Source organism: Osmerus mordax, chromosome 8 (assembly GCF_038355195.1).
Source record: "Osmerus mordax isolate fOsmMor3 chromosome 8, fOsmMor3.pri, whole genome shotgun sequence".
Lineage (NCBI taxonomy): Eukaryota > Metazoa > Chordata > Actinopteri > Osmeriformes > Osmeridae > Osmerus > Osmerus mordax.
Window position 1 is genome coordinate 7,195,644 of NC_090057.1, and position 21,459 is coordinate 7,217,102.

General features: G+C 46.9%; 2 protein-coding genes across 2 annotated transcripts in view; one reads left to right on the forward strand and one right to left on the reverse strand.

The window, feature by feature from the left end:
• wasf1 (WASP family member 1) overlaps positions 1 to 8,191 on the forward strand; it is a 52,746-nt gene extending 44,555 nt beyond the window's left edge. The window contains 6 exon segments of the mRNA XM_067241540.1: positions 4,571 to 4,627; positions 5,541 to 5,710; positions 6,122 to 6,298; positions 6,769 to 7,316; positions 7,909 to 8,048; positions 8,050 to 8,191. Of these exon segments, the coding sequence (XP_067097641.1) occupies positions 4,571 to 4,627; positions 5,541 to 5,710; positions 6,122 to 6,298; positions 6,769 to 7,316; positions 7,909 to 8,048; positions 8,050 to 8,067 (1,110 nt within the window). The 3' untranslated portion in view covers positions 8,068 to 8,191.
• An 8,263-nt stretch (positions 8,192 to 16,454) lies between these two features.
• On the reverse strand, positions 16,455 to 18,579 carry LOC136947981 (G-protein coupled receptor 6). The gene is made up of 2 exons (XM_067242223.1): positions 18,399 to 18,579; positions 16,455 to 17,840 (listed from the first exon to the last, which is right to left on the reverse strand). The coding sequence occupies exon 2, from the start codon at positions 17,817 to 17,819 to the stop codon at positions 16,815 to 16,817; it is 1,005 nt and encodes a 334-aa protein (XP_067098324.1). The 5' UTR covers positions 17,820 to 17,840; positions 18,399 to 18,579; the 3' UTR covers positions 16,455 to 16,814.
• Between the last annotated feature and the right edge of the window lie 2,880 nt (positions 18,580 to 21,459).

The following is a 21,459-nucleotide window of genomic DNA, read 5'->3' on the forward strand; positions in this document are numbered from 1 at the left end:
AACCAATCAGACGGAGGCTTACTGGGAGATAGTATGAAGCGGTTTGGGGAGGGGACTGAGACTTGAGAGATGATGTAAGATAAACGCATGCACACACACACACACACACACACACACACACACACACACACACACACACACACACACACACAGGGGAAGTGTAGTCTGAGCAGCCATTAAACTTTGGTAGATTTACACTCTTCATTAGCTCCTTGAGTGATTACAGTGATACTGTCATTAACTTAATGTCTTCCAGGAAAAATGCTGTGTGTGTGCGTTGAGTGGTTGTTTGGATGAGGTGGCTTTTCTGTGTCTCTGAAGGTGTTTTTTTTACCTAGCATAGACAGGGAGGGTGATCATGTTTGTTTTTTTTGTTACAATAAGACACACACTCACAAACACTCATACACACAGCTGAACAGACATCTCACATATAAAGTCTCACTCCTATTCTTTGCTGATTAGCTGTGCCAGCTGTCCATTAATGTCATCATAAGTGGCACTATCAGAGTGTGGATCCTGATTGGCTGTGAGTGCCAGGAAGTGCATCCCTCTGACCCCTGCACTGGACCAGTTACTGTCCAACCTAGTAGAGCCATGCTACTACTGATCCAGCACTCCACCCTTTATGTTCCTCTGCCATTCTCCCCCTCCCTTCCCCTCCCCCCCTCCCTCCCTCCATCCCTCCCTCCCTCCTTCTCTCCCTCCCTTCCCCCTCTCCCTCCCTCCCTTCCCCTCCCTCCTTCTCTCTCTCTCTCCCTCCCTCCCTCCCTCCTCTCCCTCTCTCTCTCCCTCCCTCTCTCCCTCCCTCCATTCCTTCCCCTCCCTCTCTCCCTCCCTCCATTCCTTCCCCTCCCTCCCTCTCTCCCTCCATCCCTCCCTCTCTCCCTCCTTCCCCTCCCTCCCTCCCTTCCTTCCCCTCCCTCCCTCTCTCCCTCCATCCCTCCCTCCATCCCTCCCTCCTTCTCTCTCTCCCTCTCTCTCCCTCCATCCCTCCCTCCTTCTCTCTCTCCCTCTCTCCCTCTCTCCCTCTTTCCCTCCTTCTCTCCCTCCCTTCCTCCCTCCCTCCCTCTCTCCCCTCTCTCACTCCCTCCCTTCCCCTCCCTCCCTACCTCCTTCTCTCTCTTTGGGTCTTTCTCTCCTTTTTCTCCTCTGTTCCGCATGAGTCGTAGATTACTGGTATAATCCAAATCAGCTCTATAGCTCACTCATGCACACAAACCCCCCCCCCACACACACACACTCACACACACACTCACACAGACACACCAAGTGAAATCCAGGTGATGAATGGAGGCTAGCGGGAGGGAGACAGGAGCTAATTTAATTAGCTGCTGTGTTAGTATCTGTCTCACTGGATTACCCTGTCTGCTGGGGTGAAGGGGGGGGGGGGGGGTAATGTGGAACCAGTTTACCACATACTACAGTACTACTCTAGTACTTGTGATAATGCTCCCTTAAGCCAGTTATTGTGTCTGTTAGATACACAAATAGGGGTGGTATAACTGACATGTCTGACATGTCTGATTGGAAATATTTCCTCAAGCAATCTGTTTTTATGGAACTATTTTTGGTCCCATCTGACCCAAATTGTGCTCTAGAAAACTCCCACTGTGTAGGCCTAGGGAAGAACATAGCATTTGAGGGAGAGGCAGAAAGCAGACAGACAAGCAGGCAGGCAGAAGCAGGCAGGATTAATAGACACACATAGACATGCGGACAAACACACTATCTCCCTCTGTTCCATCTCTCTCCCTCGCTAACCCCCCTCCCTCCCCAATCTCTCTCTCCCTCTTCTGTATCTCCCTCCCTGTGTTCCTCCTCACCCTCTCTCTGTTGTCTCTGTGCAGCTGGACATGCCTTATCATGTGTGGCCGGAGGGCCACGTCAGAGCCCCCTCTGACCCCCCTCCCCTCGCCCCCCCAGAGGTAAGACCCCTCCCGTCCCCACCCCCCACCCCCCACCCCCACCTCGGATCCCCGGGATAGCCTGCTGCCCCCCAACACCCCAAACCGGCCTCTGGGTCTGTTCTGCTCTAGAGTAGGAACCCCCCCCACCACCTTGACTAACCCTCCCCCCCCCACCTTCCTGGTGGCTAACCTCCAGGTGATGGAGATGGATCACTGAGTGTTGATGTTCACTACCTCCAGCAGTCAGGCTGACTGACTCCATCTCTCACACCTCGACGCCCTGGTTGACCTCCAGCCCTGCCCGGCAGCACTAATGTCCCGCCTCACATAATGCCTGTGTCTCTTTAGCTGCCTGGTTAGGAAGCATGGAGACTTAATAATTACTATCAAGCTCTAGAGAGAAACTCAGATTGGGTGTGCGTTGTGATGGATTGAATGGGACTGATACGGTGCTGTTGATGCAGTTATTTACCAGTTATGTATGCCTTTTACAACCAGCAGCTCCATTCACACAGAGGACTGCTGCTAGGGCTGGGTAATACTACAGCTAGGATTGGTTAGTACTGGTGTAGGACTGGTTTATACAACAGCTAGGACTGGTTAACACTGGTGTAGGACTGGTTAATACTGGTGTATGACTGGTTAATACTGGTGTAGGACTGGTTAATACCGGTGTAGGACTGGTTAATACTGGTGTAGGACTGGTTAATACTGGTGTATGACTGGCAGCTGTGTTCTTCTCAGGGTGGTCTGTCTCTCAGAGCCCTGGACTCTCATGCGGGAGGGTTAGGGGGGATTGGACACATTGAAACTGGCATTTGGCTGAGCCTGTCACATTACACACATAAACATGCTTACACAGCCTGACTCGCACGGTGTTGTTGATTTGTTACATTCAGATGAAGGATGAATGCTCAGTTGAGGCACACGGCGACCTGAAATTAGCCACATTTATTACAACAGTGACACACACACACACACACTCGCTTACTCACAGTTTCACCCAGCTCATACCCTGGGTGTCCATTCTCAGCACTCAGAATTTCATACTGCAGGAGTATACTAACAAGTGGGGTTCGCTCTTCTTCCAACACTTGTGTGTGTGTGTGAGGTGTGCACAGGTGTGTGCGTGTTGCTGTGTGTATGTGTTTTGTCTGTCATCAGTTAATTGCACTTGATAAATCGGTGTTAATCAATGGGAATGACTGTTAAGATAAATGTGGTTCTCCCCACAACCTGATTGTTCTGTGTGTGTGTGTGTGCGTGTGCGTGCGTGTGAGCGAGTGTATGAGAGAGAGCGAGAGAGAGAGAGACAGACACAGACAGACACAGAGAGCGAGAGCAATTATCCAAGCGGGACGAGTCTATGTCCCATCAAATCATCATCCTCCTGTCACGCAGTCAACATCCTGTCTCTCAAATGAGTCATGACCCGTCGGAAAACCATCACACACACAAACCAGCCCTCTCACACACACCAGCCCTCCCACAGACATACACTAACACACCAGTGTGCACACATAACAGCAAACAGACAAATACCAGCAAACACAGACACGTAACAGCAAATGACCATATAAGCACACACACTCCCTGCATGGATGAAATACTAACATCTACACACACAAGCACACAAGCACTCTCGGCATGGATGAAATACTAACATAGACACACTCACACACACACACACCAGCACTCTGCATGGATGAAATACTAACATAGACACACTCACACACACACACACCAGCACTCTGGATGGATGAAATACTAACATAGACACACTCACACACACACACACCAGCACTCTGCATGGACGGGAGCTGCTTGTGGGAATGCTGAATAGGTAGAAAAGGAGACTTGCAGTTGCCTGATTAAGTGTTGGGTGTGTGTGTGTGAGAGAGAAAAAGAGAGAGAGAGAGAGAGAGAGACAGAGAGAGGGATAAAATGGATGTCTATAATTCATACATGGATAAACACACACCTGCTCCTCAGACCAACACTGTTCTAATAGAGTACTAACTTAAGGCAAGGGTGTAAGTCATAAACCACATGTTTTCTGATTCTTTAAACAGTTCAGGGAAGTATATTAAACTGTTATCATTGTAATGTGTTGTGATCTCTCTTTAGAAATGGACTAGGTTTCATTTGTTTTAGAAATTGTCTAGTCCGATGTTACATTTGTTTTTCTTATGTCGACCTTCTGTGCTAAACTGCTCTGTTCTGAGTGTTCCTCTGTTGATTGTTGAATGTTCTCTGTGTTGCTTTCATGTGTGTGTATGTCACTTTACATATGTGTGTGTCTGTAGTCTGTGTACTCAAATCAAGCCTATTCATTTCCGTTTTCGGTACGTGTTCAATTAAAGTGTGTGCGTTTACGTTTGGCAGTGTGTGCGAGTGTGTAGCCAGGGGAATCCTAGCAATCTCCAGCTTGGTGTGTGTGTGCGTGCGTGTCATGTTGTGTCAAAAGAGCCCTTCCTGTTCAGTCCCCCTGCTCTGTGTCTCTCCTGCCTCCTACTGTCATCCCCGTCTTGCTGGGCCGTGTTAATGTGTATCCCCCCTCCCTCTTCCCCTCCTTCTACCTCCCCCCCACACACACACCCTTCCCATCACCCATACCTCCACCCCAATGCTTCTCTTGTGGATTTGTTTTGTTCTTGTAGTTGCAGGACCCCCGCATGTATGATCAGGTCTATAGGTACTTAGACCTACCAGGGCAGGTATGTGACTACACACAGTGATTCGATGATGATGATTATGATGTGTGTGTGTGTGTGTGTGTGTGTGAGTGTGTATTTGGTTAGGGCAGGACCTGTGACAATGTATTACTACATGATAAATGTACATGTTAGGTCCGGGAACTAGGAATGTAATTAATAAAATAATGAAGGTGTGTTCATTAATATAATGATATATAAATGATGTATATATCTCTATCCGTCCATGTGTAGCGTGTGTATCCCAGGCTCTCCTTAAGAGCCCTGTGTGCTCCTGGTTCCCAGACTCTGACTGGGGCTCTCTGCCTCGCTCTGCTGTTCAGTTGGGAGGGTTTATCTGTGTGTGCTATACTCTGCGGATGTAAAGTGTGTAGTGTGTGTGTGTGTGTGTATGTGTGTATATGTCTATGTAAATGCCGCACGGCTCAGTCTCAAATGAAAACATCACAGGAGGAGAGAGTTGTCGCCATGGCAACAGCCGCCGTGCATAAGGGGAGGGGGCTGTGTGTGTGTTTGTTTGTGTGTTGGGGTGGACTGGCGTATAGGAGAGGAGACATGAGAGACATCTATCCCCTCTCTCCTACTCTCCTCCTGTCTCGTCTCCTCTCCTTCTCTCTGCCTCCTGCCTCCTCTCCTGCCTCCTCTCAGCTGATTGGCTGGTTCCTCCATAGGTGTTGGGACAATGTATGAGATTGCAGGTGTGTTTCTGCTCTAGAATCCTGAGTGTGGATGCACATTCTAACATCCTCTCCTCTCCCTCTCGTCCCTTTCTTCCTCTTCCCTTCCCGCCTCTCCTCCTCCCCAATCCCCTGTCCCATCTTTCCACTCTTCCCCACTTCCCTTTCTCCTCTTCCTCCCTCCCTCCCTCCCTCGCATCGTCCCTCCCTCTCTCTCTCCCTCTCTTCCTCTGGTCCAGTTGAAGGCTATTGACCGTGTTCACGAGCCAGAGAAGATTCCCCGGGCACCACATGACCGTAAGAAGGAGTGGCAGAAGCTGGCTCTGGGGGCGGAGCTAGCGGAGGACGAGTCAGAGGAAGCCCTGAAGCAGAGGGAGGCCAATGGCTCCACCGCCTTCCACGACAACAGGTGTGTGTGTGTGTGTGGATATGTGAAACACTACTTCATCTCTTCCCCACCTCCTCCTCCTGGTCCTGGTGTGTAACGCCCTATCTCTTCCCCACCTCCTCCTCCTGGTCCTGATGTGTAACGCCCTATCTCTTCCCCACCTCCTCCTCCTGGTCCTGGTGTGTAACGCCCTATCTCTTCCCCACCTCCTCCTCCTGATCCTGGTGTGTAACGCCCTATCTCTTCCCCACCTCCTCCTCCTGGTCCTGGTGTGTAACGCCCTATCTCTTCCCCACCTCCTCCTCCTGGTCCTGGTGTGTAACGCCCTATCTCTTCCCCACCTCCTCCTCCTGGTCCTGGTGTGTAACGCCCTATCTCTTCCCCACCTCCTCCTCCTGGTCCTGGTGTGTAACGCCCTATCTCTTCCCCCAGGACTCCCATGTACATGGACCAGATGGACGGGCCCTTCTCGCTGGCCGCGCTTCCCTACACACAGATGAACGAACTGCTCAATCGCACCGGGGACAGAATGTACTCCCGCCCCCACGACCCTCCACCCCCACCCCCCATGCACGGCCTGGGGGACATCAAGCCACCCTCCATGCTCAGGTGAGACATGCCGGCCCTGTCAGGGGCCCCCCTCTCCACTTCCTGCTCTGCTCTGTTGCGTTCAATGCTGTCCTATTTTTCTGTTGGGTTTTTGTTCTGTCGAGGGCCAAAAACTTTCCTCCTCCATCTTTCCCTCAGTTGAGCTATTGGATGTCATTAGGTCATGAACAGGGTTGATGAGTCTGTTCTCTGAACGGCACTCACTCAGAACACTCACCAACCTTTTTCCTCTTTTACGTCTGTGGTTTTCTCTCTTTCCGTTCCTCTCTCTCTGTCTCCCTCTCTCTGTCTGTCTCTCTCTCTCTCTCTGTCTCTCTCTCTGTCTCTCTCTCTGTCTCCCTCTCTCTCTGTCTCCCTCTCTCTCTGTCTCTCTCTCTGTCTCCCTCTCTCTCTGTCTCCCTCTCTCTCTGTCTGTCTCTCTCTGTCTCTCTCTCTGTCTCTCTGTCTCTCTCTCTGTCTCTGTCTCTCAGCTCCAGTTCAGGGTTCTCAGACAGCAGACCTCAGTCCCCTGCCCGGACCCCTGGCTTCAACTCCAACACCCCTCCACCTCCGCCTCCCCCCCTGCCTCCCCCACCACCCCCCCTACCCTCCACCATGTCTTCCTCTGGCATGCGAGGCACGCCCCCTCCTCCCATCCCCCCCTTACCTATCCAACAGCAGCCCCCTGCCATCCCCCCTCCCCCAGCCCCTCTCCAGATCGCCCCTGGCGTCCTCCACCCTGCCCCTCCCCCCGTGGCCCCGCCCCTCCACTCCCTGTCTCCAGCCCGTCTCCAGCAGGTCCTGGACAAGGGCCCTCCTCCCGGCCAATCCGACGGCGGCATCCTGCCTCCCCCGCCACCTCCCCCACCGCTGCCCCTCTCAGCTGCGCGGAGCTCCTCCCCCTGCCCGCCAGGCCCGCCCCCCATGCCTTCCTTCCCGTCCGGCGCCTCCTACTCAGGACACGAGGGGAAGAGACACCCCAGCAACCTGCCGCCAATCAGCGATGCCCGCAGCGTCCTATTGGAGGCCATTCGGAAAGGTGGGTGGTACGTCGGGGTCCAGCAGCATCCTGATTGGGCGGTACCTTATCAGCTTCACCCTGATTCCCAGGCCTGAGAAAAAGAAGCACACTGATTTCAATAGGATTTACGTAAACGTATATGCACGTGTACCTGTGCAGATGGTTGATTGTATGTTGCTTGGAAAAAGCGTCTGAATTCATGTGTGTTTTGCAGCATATGTTTCGTACCATTTCACAGTAGATTCTAAACCTTGTATCTTTCTCTCTTTTTCCCCTCCCTCTCTCCCCCCCTCCCTCTCTCTCTCTCCCCCCTCCCTCCCTCTCTCCCCCCTCCCTCCCTCTCTCCCCCCTCCCTCCCTCCCTCTCCCCCCCCTCCCTCCCTTCCTCTCTTCCCCCTCCCTCCCTCTCTCCTCCCTCCCTCCCTCTCCCCCCCCTCCCTCCCTCTCTCCTCCCTCCCTCCCTCTCCCTCCCCCTCCCTCCCTCCGTCTCTTCCCCCTCCCTCCCTCTCTCCTCCCTCCCTCCCTCTCCCCCCCCCCTCCCTCCCTTCCTCTCTTCCCCCTCCCTCCCTCTCTCCCCCCCTCCCTCTCCCCCCCCCTCCCTCCCTCCCCAGGTATCCAGCTGCGGAAGGTGGAGGAGCAGAGGGAGCAGGAGGCCAAGCACGAGCGCGTGGGCAACGACGTGGCCACCATCCTGTCTCGCCGCATCGCCGTCGAGTACTCCGACTCCGAGGACGAGTCCGAGTTCGACGAGGGGGGACTGGATGGAGTGACGAAGGAGAAGGAAGAGCGGAGGAGGGAAGCGAAGGAGGAGGAAGGCATGACGAGAACAAGCCTAAGCAAAGTTCAAATAGAACTCCACAGAAGCCTGTCTCATTGCCATCTCAATTCTCTATCTGTTGGATTAGCCTTTCCTCTGTGCTCCCTTCTCTCTCTCTCTCTCTCTCTCTCTCTCTCTCTTTTCTGTGGTTGGTGTGTTTGGAGGATGAGCTCAGTTTGTGTTCCAGGTGGTGTTCTATCCTCTCCGACACACCTGTGATGTCATGACTTATATCTCTTAAGTCTTGTGTGACATCATCAACATTGTTTAAAAATCTACTTGTTGTACAGTTGTTAAAAAAACGAAGTAAATAACTGATTTGTTGGATTTTCGTTTTCTCGATAACCTTTTAAAGAATAACTTGCAGAAGACCATTTCCATTTGTTAATTTGTTTTCCTCATCGTCGAGGTGTAAAAAAGGTGGCATGAAGCGTCTGTCCTCAGTTCTCATACAATACTGCCACCTAGTGTTCAGAGGTGGTATTTTATCTTATTTTTTTACTCAAACGAATGCAGTTTAATGGGCCACCTGTTGCCAATATGAACCATTTGTGTGGATGGCAGGTTATCCTCTAGGTCAGCGGTTTTAGTTTTTATATTATCAGCATTTATCTCCTCAGCCTATGGAAAACGATTGTGATGAAAAGCCATGTGGTGATTGCTGTGTGTTATTTAGTGACCGGGATGAAGACAGTGTGTGGCATCTGAGAACGTCATCCAGCTATCCAGGGGTGTGTATGTGTGTGCGTGTGTGTGCGTGTGGGTGCGTGCGTGCGTGTGTGTGTGACATGTATCTGCACTCCAGGGGTGGCTGAGAGTTTGAGCAACAATTTTTTTTTTTTTTTACTTGGGTTTGTTTGTTTAAAAGAGCCACCAAAATGCTTCTAGATAAGATATCCTGCTGATTGGTCAAATGGAATACTGGGTTCTCACAGTTTGAAAGGTTCCCACATATCCTCAGCTATGAGGACAATGATTTACTCTTGTAACTTACTCATTCTCAGTTCTGGAGGAGAGAAGAACAAGAAGCTGTTCTAGATGATTGGAACATGTCCATGATGTTGTTGTCCTGAGGCCTGTTAGCAGCACATCTGACCAATTAGAACTACTTTTGTAATGCATCTGACCAATAACAATCACTTTTACAATGCACCCGACCAACGAGAACCACTTTTACGGTACTTGAAGGCAGCTTATCTCCGAGGGTCTGTCCACTGACGAGAAGCCTTACCTCGTATGGTTCAACAAACACAAAACACAAATGGAGGATTCAAATTGCTGTTATGAAGACAAAAAAAGGAGATGGAAAAAAAAGAGGAAGGATTCATTTTGCCTCACGGCCACTTTGAAGAAGTCTGACGTCCTTTGTTTTCTCTCTATTTTCTTCTGTTGTTCGTTTGTTCGATTTTCATTCTTGCCTTATTGTTTGAACAGACGTACAGTTGAGTTGATGAATGTATTGTGGTGTTACTACTTTTTGCCTGCGCTTGTTTGAATTAGCTGTTTCTATGTTGGGGTGGGGTGGGGAGAGGCGGGTTGGGGGGGGAGTGGTTTAAAAGCCCTGGTTGAAAAGAACAATATGAATACTGTATACCATGTAACTTATGTAACTGTTGACTGTGACAGTTTGCTTGAATTAATAAAAGCTAATGTTATGTTTCAGAACTGCTGTTTTGTTTTTAAGCTTCCAGAAAGCTTCTTGGCCTCTTAAATAAACTGTATACAGAACCAGGACCATTACATGTTGTAGGAAGGTCAAGGTTTCCTATCAGCATTTGAGTATCAAGCTGATGCTGAATCAGTGAAGACAAGAAAGGTTGAGGTTACGGGATTCAGAACCACCTTGAATTTGTATGCATGCATATAAATTGACAGTGTTTGTGTAAATGTTATTGACATTGATTCTATTGTTTATGGTAATAAATAATAAGCTCTCAATGCAACACAATAAACAGAAGCAGTCCCTGCAGATTGTGTATAAGAAAACTGTTCAACTCTGCCCCCTTCTGGTCAAGACGAAACATCCAATGTTCTCTCCACATTGGTACTGTATTAATCAATGTTACCAGTAGGTGGCAGCAGTACACTTCACTGTGCAAGCTCCCAAACTTTGTAAACACGTCTTTTTTTTGCATATTTCATTTAGACTAAGTATCAAGTTCTTTGTAGTATGCATATTATATATAAATAATAATAATGATACATTTCATTTGAAATGTGCCTTTCTTGCACTCAAAGCACAACAGTACAGGGAAAAGTTATCAAAGGTCAAACTGATCCATTAGATGCTTGTTTTGAATTCAGTAGTATCCTATGTAATGTGTGTGTTAAACCCTAAACAATGTATCTGTTCTACAATGAGGCTGAGGCCTGCATGAGACACATATCTCCCCATTTACACACACATTCCTATCATAGCCTATAACACACACACACACACACCTGAATCCAGCCCATTGCTCATGGATGGAGTGGAGAATGTGTAGAGCTGCTTGTTGGAGCAGGGTAGTGGCTTGTTAGTCATATCTCTCTCCAAGCTACAGGACAGTCATGTTCTCACAGGATGTTCAGTCTTCAAGTACAATTTGTACGATACACTCTCATCTTAACAACCCAGCCTAAGAGGAGATCAGCATCAGTTCTGATGACAGTTCCCAAGTAGTTTAGACCAGGGCTTTGCAACCTTGTTCCTATAGATCTATCCCTCCTGTGGGTTATCTTTACAGTTTTAAGCTATCCTCCTCTAGGTTTTCACTCTGTTGTTCCTGAAGAGACCGTCCTGTAAGTTCAAACTCCTACCCTGCTCCTGGAGAGTTACTCACCTGTAGGTTCTTTCTCCAACTCGAGAGATTACCTTCTGGACAGAAAATAGATAGATGTGCAGTCAATAGAGAGGACTCACATGACAACCACTGAATATTGGATTTGTACATTTTTACACATGGATATTCCCGCCAACAGCCCTACAGTTGCCTCAATACACAGACAGAGGAGAGGTAAGCTAATGTGTCTGATCAATGGTCTGTTTATTCAAAACAAAATGATAATTTACTGTAGTTGCATAGTCACTGATGGTGCTTGTAACGGCTGTCTGTCAACCACTTATTCTCTGAGTGATAAGTAAATAGAAAAGCACCAGAGTGTTTGGAATGAAGCCCCAGTTGTTCCCTTCTCCGGCTCAGCACGTGCCTCCTCAGTAGCTGTACCGAGCTGGATCTGTCAGGGCTAGCACATGACGTGACATGAGCCTCTCACTTCAGACTCAGGAATAGATGGGCTGAAGTAAGGGAGTCAGGTGGCTGAGCGGTGGCTGAGCGGTTAGGGAAGCGGGCTTGTAATCAGAAGGTTGCCAGTTCGATTCCCGGCTGTGCCAGATGACGTTGTGTCCTTGGGCAAGGCACTTCACCCTACTTGCCTCGGGGGAATGTCCCTGTACTTACTGTAAGTCGCTCTGGATAAGAGCGTCTGCTAAATGACTAAATGTAAATGTAAGTATGTAAGGTGTGTGTGTGTGTGTCATTTGAACAGCTCTTGCTCACGACATCTTGGTCCACTCTTATGAGCAAATCCTGTCAAATTATTTTTTTAATTTGTCTCCCCCACTGCAATTAAACTAAATATATTATCTCAAGTGCCAACTGGGACACAAATCAAATACATCTTGATTACTTAATAATTAATAATAGATGGGATAATGCTGGGGAGACTCTTGGTTTGGCTTTGTGAGCTCTCACCATGAGATCTGAGGACAAGGAGATGTGGAACCTTCAGGGTTTAGGTTGGTTGAGGGGCAGTTCTATGGGCGTATGTGAAGCCCTCTGTGACATGCTTGTGTGTAAAAAGGGCTATACAAATAAAATATTTGATTTGATTTGGAACCAACCCTCGTGCACACACACACACACGCACACACACTTGATGAGTCCGACTGTTTCAGGATCTGATAGAACTTTGTCGAACAGTCTGCCCAGAGAGTAAAGCATTTACAACCTCTTCTACCCTCCTACACACATAAAGAATGACGCAGAATACTTGTGCTAGAGTTTATGGTCCACACACACGCCCACAAACATCACAGAGTAGTTTCTGAGCACAGTGAGAGACCAAATTGTAGTGGATTTCAAATACATATAGGAACAAAAATGTTTAATAATAAAATATAAATCAACATGACAGTTATTGGAATACACTACTATTTGATAATAACATACAGTATGAATATTCTAACATCAAAAAGAGACAAAATCACGCACATTGAACATTTGAATTTAATCAAGCAGAAATATTTGATCTTAGTTTAGTGATAATTGTTTTATAGATAAATGTAGGAATAGTTACCAAGTACAATTTCCGTCTGACTAGGATTGATGAGATCAGCTTTAGACCAGTCAGGAACATCACTCAGAACTCCAGGTACATTCTGGAAGGATCCAGAACACTCTAACCAGCTTTGAGTCAACATCCACACACACAAACACACACAGGACAGACGCACACATGCATGCACACAAGTGTTTGAACAGATGCAGAAAGGGGACGGAGGTCAGATGAGTTTGTGGTTTATTGCCGGGTTACATTTCTGTAGGAGATGGTGCATGTGTGTGTGTGTATTGCTCTGACAGGTTAGCAATCAGAACATGTGTAAAGCCCATCAGATCTTCCATGAGGTCACCAGAAAGCCACCAAAGCAAGGGGAAGAAGATGGAAGATTGATTGAAATATTGAATATTTTAAATGCAACCTCAAAATATGGCTTTTGACCATGTGTCCATAATGCTCTCAATCAGGTATCCACCTGAATTCCACAGCAATGAAAACCTAAGTGACAGTTGTGTACCAGATACCATGAAATATTACAGGGCCAGAAGTCTAATCACAATCTTCTAAAGCCAGTAACTGTGCTAATACTCTGCCAAGCCGAATATTTACAGTACAACTCCAGAATCATGAACATTATTGATGGCTGAGTCACAGACTTATTGTCTGAGTGTCGTGGTCCCATGGAGTCTGAAGTTACAGGAAGAAACCCCCCTACCCCCCCCCCCCCACACACACACACACATTTATCCTCACCCTTCATCTGGAACTGGCTTTGGTATCACCAGTTTGATTGATCCGAGTAAAGCACTTTCCAACACTATAGAATCCTGGTAGGGGAGGGGGTGAGGGGGTGAGGGAGGGAGGGCACAGAGGAAGACTCTGTCACACAGATAGAGGAGGGTGGTCGTCTGTGTGTATGTGATGGGAGAGAGAGAAAGACATTTACATTTACATGTATTCATTTAGCAGACGCTTTTATCCAAAGCGACTTCCAAGAGAGAGCTTTACAAAGTGCATAGGTCACTGATCATAATAACAAGATAGCCACAAAACATCGCGAGTAGCCAAAACATGGAGCACACATTGTGAACAACCAAAGTAAGTGCCAAAGGGAAGAACCATAAGAGCATGTAGTTAAACAAGTTACAATTAAACAACATGAACCGCTATAAGTGCAAGTGTACCTGTGGAAAAAAGCAAGCAACAGTAATAAAAACAATATATCACAGCGAGAACAAAAATTTAAATCAGTTACCACTAACCACAAGAGCAACAAGTCTCTAAGCAACAGTCATTGTGATCCTTGAGGAAACTAACATCGGGTCAAGCGAACCATTCCTAAGTACCGTTGTACTCCCGGAACAAGTGCGTCTTGAGCCTTTTCTTGAAGGTGGAGAGACAGTCAGTATCTCTGATGGAGGTGGGGAGTTGATTCCATCACTGGGGGGCGAGACAGGAGAAGAGCTTGTGTTGGGACCGGGCGGTCTTGAGCGGTGGGACCACCAGGCGGTTGTCTGAAGAAGACCGTAGGTGACGGGTGGGGGTGTAAGGCTGCAGGAGAGACTTGATGTAGACGGGTGCAGTCCCGTTCACTGCTCGGAAGGTCAATACCAGGGTCTTGAATCTGATACGGGCCATGATAGGTAGCCAGTGGAGAGAGATGAGGAGCGGGGTAACATGGGAGCGTCTGGGTAGATTGTAGACCAGGCGGGCCGCCCCGGCTTAACCCACTATACAACAGTTCAGGGACGCAAGTTTGATATCAGATTTGGCAGGGACATCAATAGCTAATGCAAGCGGGCACATTTGTTTTGCATTCATTTGAGCGCAAATTAAAAAAAATTCAGCTTCATGTAATATTGTTTTTATGTTTTAGTCAAAATAAGATCATCGGTAGGCCTATCATTTATAAACTATCTTTTGTTTTGAAATGTTTTCTTAGCCTACCTCGATTCTGAGTTGTGTGCCGAGTCCGACACCTGGACTTCTGTGTGTGTGCTGCAGTGGCTATTTGGCAAGCTCAGAAGAGCGTGCTGACATGGAATTCTGCGGGCATCGGTTTGTGTTTTCGGTTGAACACTTTTAAAAGCGTTGATTGGGATACTGCGTTTATTTTTTATGGTTTTATCAATCTAAATGAATGCATTGACAAATAAAGTAAATTGTTAAAACTCAAACTTTAGATTTTACTGGGGCACAGCAGATTTATACTGGGGCACGTGCCCCAGTAAAAAGGGTCTAACGACCCCCCTGTGTGGAGGTAAGCTAAAGAAGCAGTTTGAAAGTACATTCTGCTTGAAGTTACCTGGGAAGGCAGGACCAATCTGACTTCAAATTAATTCTACCTCCCTCCCTCTGCCAAACTGAACAGCTATGTGACCCCTGCTTTTGACATCTCGTCTGCGTTTTGGCTTTCAAACAGCCAACCCCTGAAGGTTGCCAAGCACCCAAACAGGTGTACAGGCCAAACCAAATCCTCTGATATGCAATGTCAAGCCAAGCCGGGTGCATAGCAAGTAGTGGGTCCACCGTTCACCGTTTACAGACTATTAGCAAGTCTAGTATTGAGTGTGAGACATATTTCAATTGCCAGGGTCGCCCAATCATGTGGCTCTGTTGGGCACTTGTTATGAGACACCAACGGTTTAGGTTTTAAAATGAATGAACAGTAAAAAAACAAAAAACAGGGCACATCTGCTCAGGAAGAGGTTCTACTATAAACAAACATCGCTCTCTAGATTCGTCTCCCTAGTCACTTATTCTTACATGCTCTCCATTAGCAACCTCAGCATGCAGCAACCTTTAGCCCAGTTCTCCATCCCCGGCCAATTAAGACTTTGCTGACGCCCCATCAGGAAACCCCTCGGACCAGCCTTCCCATTTGCCGATACCATACAATGGCACCTGTCTGGTTATAAAAGTTGTGATTAAGTGATTGGCATAGAAATTGTGATTGAGAGCGTGACTGTGCAGCGCGTAAACCGGTTCATGAGGAGACGGTGTGCTTGTCCAAACAGCGCCTTGCGCCCCCAGTCTTCAATACCCAGGGGTGCCTGACGTTATCGTAGCGCGGGGATGGATGTCTGTATAAACAAGGACACAGATAAAACACGGTGGCGGTGCTGCTGGGTACTGTGGCTGCGCAGAGCCACGCTCACTTTAACCACAACCTTTCAGGCATCCCAAAGGAGAGGTGCAAGCAACAGCATAATAATTATGCTGATAAACTCTGTCTCTTTCTATATGAGCACCTTGTATGAGAATACATTCATTTTATTAGACTGATTGCTGTTTTGATATGCAAATAAAACTTCAATGTTGTTCAGATCCTCCAACAAAATGTTAATCAGATGAGTGCCATACCTGTTGTTTCTACTGTGTACTTTTAATGTATTGTATAATTGTCTGATCAGGTTAGCGGACATCTCACCACATCCCGTACGCATATTCCTGATTTGCGCCTCTTTAAAACCCCTATTTCATCTGTTCCAAAGGTAACTGTTGGGTTGACAGTGGGGCTACATCTATCAGACCGTCTCACTGTGTGGATTGATTCACGTGTGAGATTGGAGTGAGGTCAACCGTAATCCATGTGCGCTATTTCCTCAAACACATTTGAGCATGTTTAAAACCTTTCTGCGGTTCAGTTCTCTCTCTATCTCTCTCTCTCTCTCTCTCTCTCTCTCTCTCTCTCTCTCTCTCACACACACACACAGAGGTTTTCTCTCTATCTATTTTTATCCCCACCCCGTCTCTATCTCACTTTCTCGCAAACACACGTGCACACTGAGTGCACTTTTGGAGATGTTGAGCAGCAAACAGAAGCTGTTCCTGGGATTAGTCACTCAACGTGCCATTCATCTTTTCACCTGCGCACAGAATGATTGGATGGGGGTGGAGAGTGGGGGAGAGATAGATATAGGGAAATAGGAAGCGTAAAACAACTCGGGTGCTGCATGAGACAACCTTAAAAGGAACATGGAAGACAATAAAACACGCGAGGTGTGCGGAATTCTCTTCAATGTAATTTTATTTTCTGTAACCTGGTATAAAACGCACAATCATAGACGACGTTAAAATAGAAAATGCTGCCAGATTGTTCCTGTTTTTTTTACAATGTTTTTTTTTTACAGTGCACAGTACCGACATTTACAGGAACTTCATCACAAAATGACGCCTACACAATACTGCTTTGGCAGTTTGAAACATTGAATAAAGTGCATATGTATAATTCCATTCTCGTATTAAATAACATTCTCAGATTTATTTAAATTTTCTTCACAAACGTCATTGTTCACAGCATTTTTTTTTTATGGACTCCGTACGTCATTTTGTCGAGCCCCATTAAAGTGCAGAGATCTCTGTCTCTCTTAGACTGTCCTAGACCTCGCTAGGGGACCGCGAGCAGTATGCTCCGTTGGCCTTGAAACAGCCGCAGAAAAGAACATACAGCGAGCGCTGGATGTCAGCGTTCCGGTAAGCGTAGATGATAGGGTTGATCATGGAGTTATAGGTAGCCGGTAGCAGCGTGGCATACGTGTACACCAACGGGTACTCGCTCTCCCCCACCAGGCAGTAAATGGCAAAAGGCAGCCAACTCGCGCCAAACGTGCCCAGGATGATGGCGAGCGTGGAGACACCCTTCTTGGTCGCCACGTAATGCGACGTGGTGAAGAAGTGCTGCTGGAGAGCAATCTGGTGCGCGTGGCGGCACACTATCTTGCAAATTTTGAAATAGAGCACGAGCATAAGCATAAATATCACGAAAAATGAGATGGCCAGCAGCGTCACGTTGCTGCGGGTGAGCGGGCGCACAATACTGCATGACTGTGGCTCGTTCAGACAGTTCCAGCCGAGCACGGGCAGCAGACCCAGGCACAGTGAAACCCCCCAAGTCCCCACAAGCATTATGTGGACATACTGGAGGGTCTTTTCTGAGAAGTATGTCAGCGCGTTGTACAGAGAGAAGTAACGGTCCACCGTTATGGCGAGGAGGCTGCTGATGGACGCCGTAAAGGAGGCTACCAAGAACCCAACAGTTATAAGATTGATAGTTTCGTCGGAGATGACGTACTGGAACACAAAGTTTAGGATTAGTCCCAAGCCGGCTAGTAGGTCCGCAGTGGCTAGGCTACCTATGAGCACGAACATGGGGGTCCTCAGTGTGGGTGTGTAGAAGATGATGGCTACCACTATGGCGTTTTCGCATGCAATGACGGTGCCCGACATACAGAGCATGATGTCCCACGGGTTGATGGCAAAGTCTAGTGGGGCCGTTGAGAGCTCCAAGGTAGCGTTCATATCCGGAGACTCATTTTCTATAAAGGGAAGAGCCGCTTCAACAGCCGCTGTCAAAGAGTCATTCACAACCAGTGTCTCGTTCATGTCTCCGTTCAGTTTTCCTTCCTAAAGAAAAAGATAGAGAAAGAGAAAGAAAGAAAACGTCGAATTAACCCAAATGTAGATACTCATATAGATATATAAAGTTATACAAAGTAAACAGAAGGAAGTTGCATGATCAAGACTCAAAACGGTTTAGGCAGCCTAGTCTCAGGACCAAGGAAGCAGACGAGCCCATCTAGTTCTATTGTGCCTATTGAGAGTAAAAACAACGATAATCGTTCCTAATCTTAATTGAAACAATCATGTACATATTTATGTTTGACATACAACATAATAGCATAGCCGAGAAAGACCGAGCAAAGGAAATTGAGTAAGCGCAAGCGCCAACGCATATGTAGCTGTCCATGGTGCTGAAACTTTGACAAGCGAAGTGTTGGCCGTAACCCCAACAACGTATCCACAGTACTTGATTGAACATTTAGTCATTTAGCAGACGCTCTTATCCAGAGCGTCTAAGATCTAAAGACACACAACAATATAGGTCCAATAATATATAAAATCATATAGAACCGTTTGAAATATGTTGTCTTTGATGGAAAGTGGGAAATGAGTGCTACATACCCCTGTTTCACTTGCACGGCAATACACCGTCCTTCTCCACGGAATCGCTCAAGTAAACCCCTTGATTTTGTTCCGTATCCCTCGCATGGGTGAGACACTGAGGGCAGGTGCGACGTGAAGCATTGACCGGTGCGGGGGAGACGAGTTAAAGCGCGAGAGCTGAAAAGTAACGATTATTGTCGACGGGATGCGGTTTGGGATTGCTATTATACCCAAGTGACGTCAGTGCTGATAGTGTAGCATCTCAGAGAGAGAGAGAGAGAGAGAGAGAGAGAGAGAGAGAGAGAGAGAGAGAGAGAGAGAGAGAGAGAGAGAGAGAGAGAGAGAGAGAGACATAGAGAGAGAGACATAGAGAGAGACAGAGAGAGACCGCCTTTCGATCACAAGCTGAAGATTGAACACATGTGGCAGACATGCAGGGGCTATGCTGCCCATGGGACATGCGCGCAATCCCCTATCAGGGCTACATAAAACATGAAACAATACTTTTGCACCACGCTGCCTACATGAGTTAATTAATGTTATCAGTTTACAGTGGTCACTTGATATTTGAAATAATACAGGAGAACAAAACTGACATCAAAATCACAATAATAACAATTCCAAAAACTCAGTTTCATCGGTGGATGAGAATAGGACTGAATGCCTTCATTTTTGTACTCTACTATCTTATTCCACTATAAAGCAGGTTTTTCCTTTTCATGTTTAGAGTTTCCTGATGATGCTTCAATAACTGTGGGTGTCCAGTTCTGTAGGAGAGAGACAGAGAGAGAGAGAGTACAGAGAGAAGCAGGAAAAGAGAAGATGTGTGTGTGACACAGCACGGACAAAAAGGTGTCCGGACAAACTGGCTAAACAAACTCAATGGCCCCCAGGCCACCATGTGTGCTGCCTCTGGCCTCATCAGGGTCCTGTTTCCTTGTGAAGGGACCTAGTCCTGGAGCCTGGTATGGCCCTTGTTCTGTTTCCTGGTAAAGGGGCTCAGTTCTATTTCCCAGGATAGGGCCCGGATTCTGTTTAATTGTTCAACCTGTACCACATGTGTTCTTTACCAAAACACCTTCTCTTCCTTTCCCTCACACACACAGATTTGTCTCTAGCAATAAGCATGTACACACACATAAGGAAAATAAGCATGTACACACAAAAGGACAGCACAACGATGTCAAGCAAACACATCTCAGCTTGCTCAACACTAAGGACAATCTAACGTCATTTGATTGAATCCTTGTCTGTCCATTGTGGTTGTCCAAAGCACAAACATACTGTAACATTAACTGCACAAGGAAGGTACCGGCTGTACTTTAAGATGTCTACTTCCATCCTTTACTTTCTCCATCTCATATCTTAGTTTCTTCACTTCTTTGTCCATCAGTGCTTCCTCCTTTCTCTCCCTTATCTTGATCATCCATCTTTTCAGGTCCCTTCTTATTTCCCTTTCTTCCTGTTTCTCTCTCAGGGGGCCTGACAGACTAACACAGAATATGTGTGTTCTTGGGTGTGTGGATGAGGGTGGGCTGGTAGAGGAAAGCAGGTGGATTTGGAGATTGTTTCGCATCAAATGTCCGTAAAAAGGAACACTTCTGCAGTTAATTTAACACTTTGAAATGTTCTGTGTTGCCCAGTCTAGCCGTTGCTGAATATTGTATCAACCTGTGTTGGTCTCCTAGCAACCATTGGTGCTTCTTGCATTTCTCTCGCAGCAGTGGAAGAGAATAATATCTTAACTGGACGAAATAACTTTCATTAACAACAAGTTGATATTTCAGTTTTTTATGAGGCTAGTCTGTTATACCAGGGTCACAAAGAGGGTCTTGATCATCACATGTATTCTAAATTGTATTAAATGTTTTTTTGCTAAATGTATGTATGTACACACGTGTGTGTGTGTGCGCGTGCATGGGGGAGAAGGGGGGGTGGGCTGGCACTACGGTTGAGTGGAACGCAAACATCAAAACATCTACGACTACAGCTTTCCCCTTAGACAAAAAAACACACACGCGTACACAGACAAACACACACACACAATGTCATTCAACCTGACATCAATCAATGTCCACCCCTGTATTTGCATGTGAGGGTCTGTCTGTCCGCCAAGGAAAATACATTTTACAAATAGTGGATGTAAAAGGACAGAATACACTGGAAAGAGTAAAAGACAGAGAAAGAAGAAAAGATTGACAGAGATTTCGACAAACATCCATGTGAATAGAGAAAGAGTTGGAGAGGAAGGCTAAACGAAACAGAGTGGGACAGACGGAAAGTAAGCAGAGCGAAAGTAAAAAAACAAGAGGGAAGAGAGGTTTAGAGGGGTGAGATGGAGATGCAGAGATTGGAAAAGGATGGTAAACATATAAAGGGAAGTTGGAAGAGACTGGGGGAGGACAGAGGGGGAGAGCTGAAGGACAAAAGACATGCTGACACCAATTACATAAGACAGAGAAGACAACCATGTGTTTTCCTTTACATACAAACATCTTAAAGAGCTCCAGAACATTATACCATGCTATCGTTTTCATTGTTTCTCATTCTTCTATCCTCTTTGTTTCCTTGAGGGTTTAGGTTGGTTGAGGGGCAGTTCTATGGGCGTATGTGAAGCCCTCTGTGACATGCTTGCGTGTAAAAAGGCCTATACAAATACATTTGATTTGATTTGTTTCCCTATCCTCACCTCTCCTCATCCCTCTCACAAACAAACCAGATGTTCACATAGGCAAGATACTGTAGGCCTTTGTTCAAAACAAAAACAAAAAACCTTGCATGCTTTAAGCCAAAATGTCAAATAGATAGATCAGAATTTTCTCTGGTCCAGTTGGTTTGGTCATTACCTTCAGCAAAAACATGGCATAAACATGCCAGCAATATATACTGTGGCAAGTTCCTAACTAATCTTATACAGTACATGGCAGAGATGGAAAACATTGAATGATTCAGTGAATACCAAAGTTGTTTTGTGCACTATTATACGACTCAGCATGCTAATCCCGTCTCTGAAGACACACAACTGCTTTCCTAATAGCTGGCAGGGCAGACATGAGCCATCAGGACATGGAGAGAGATC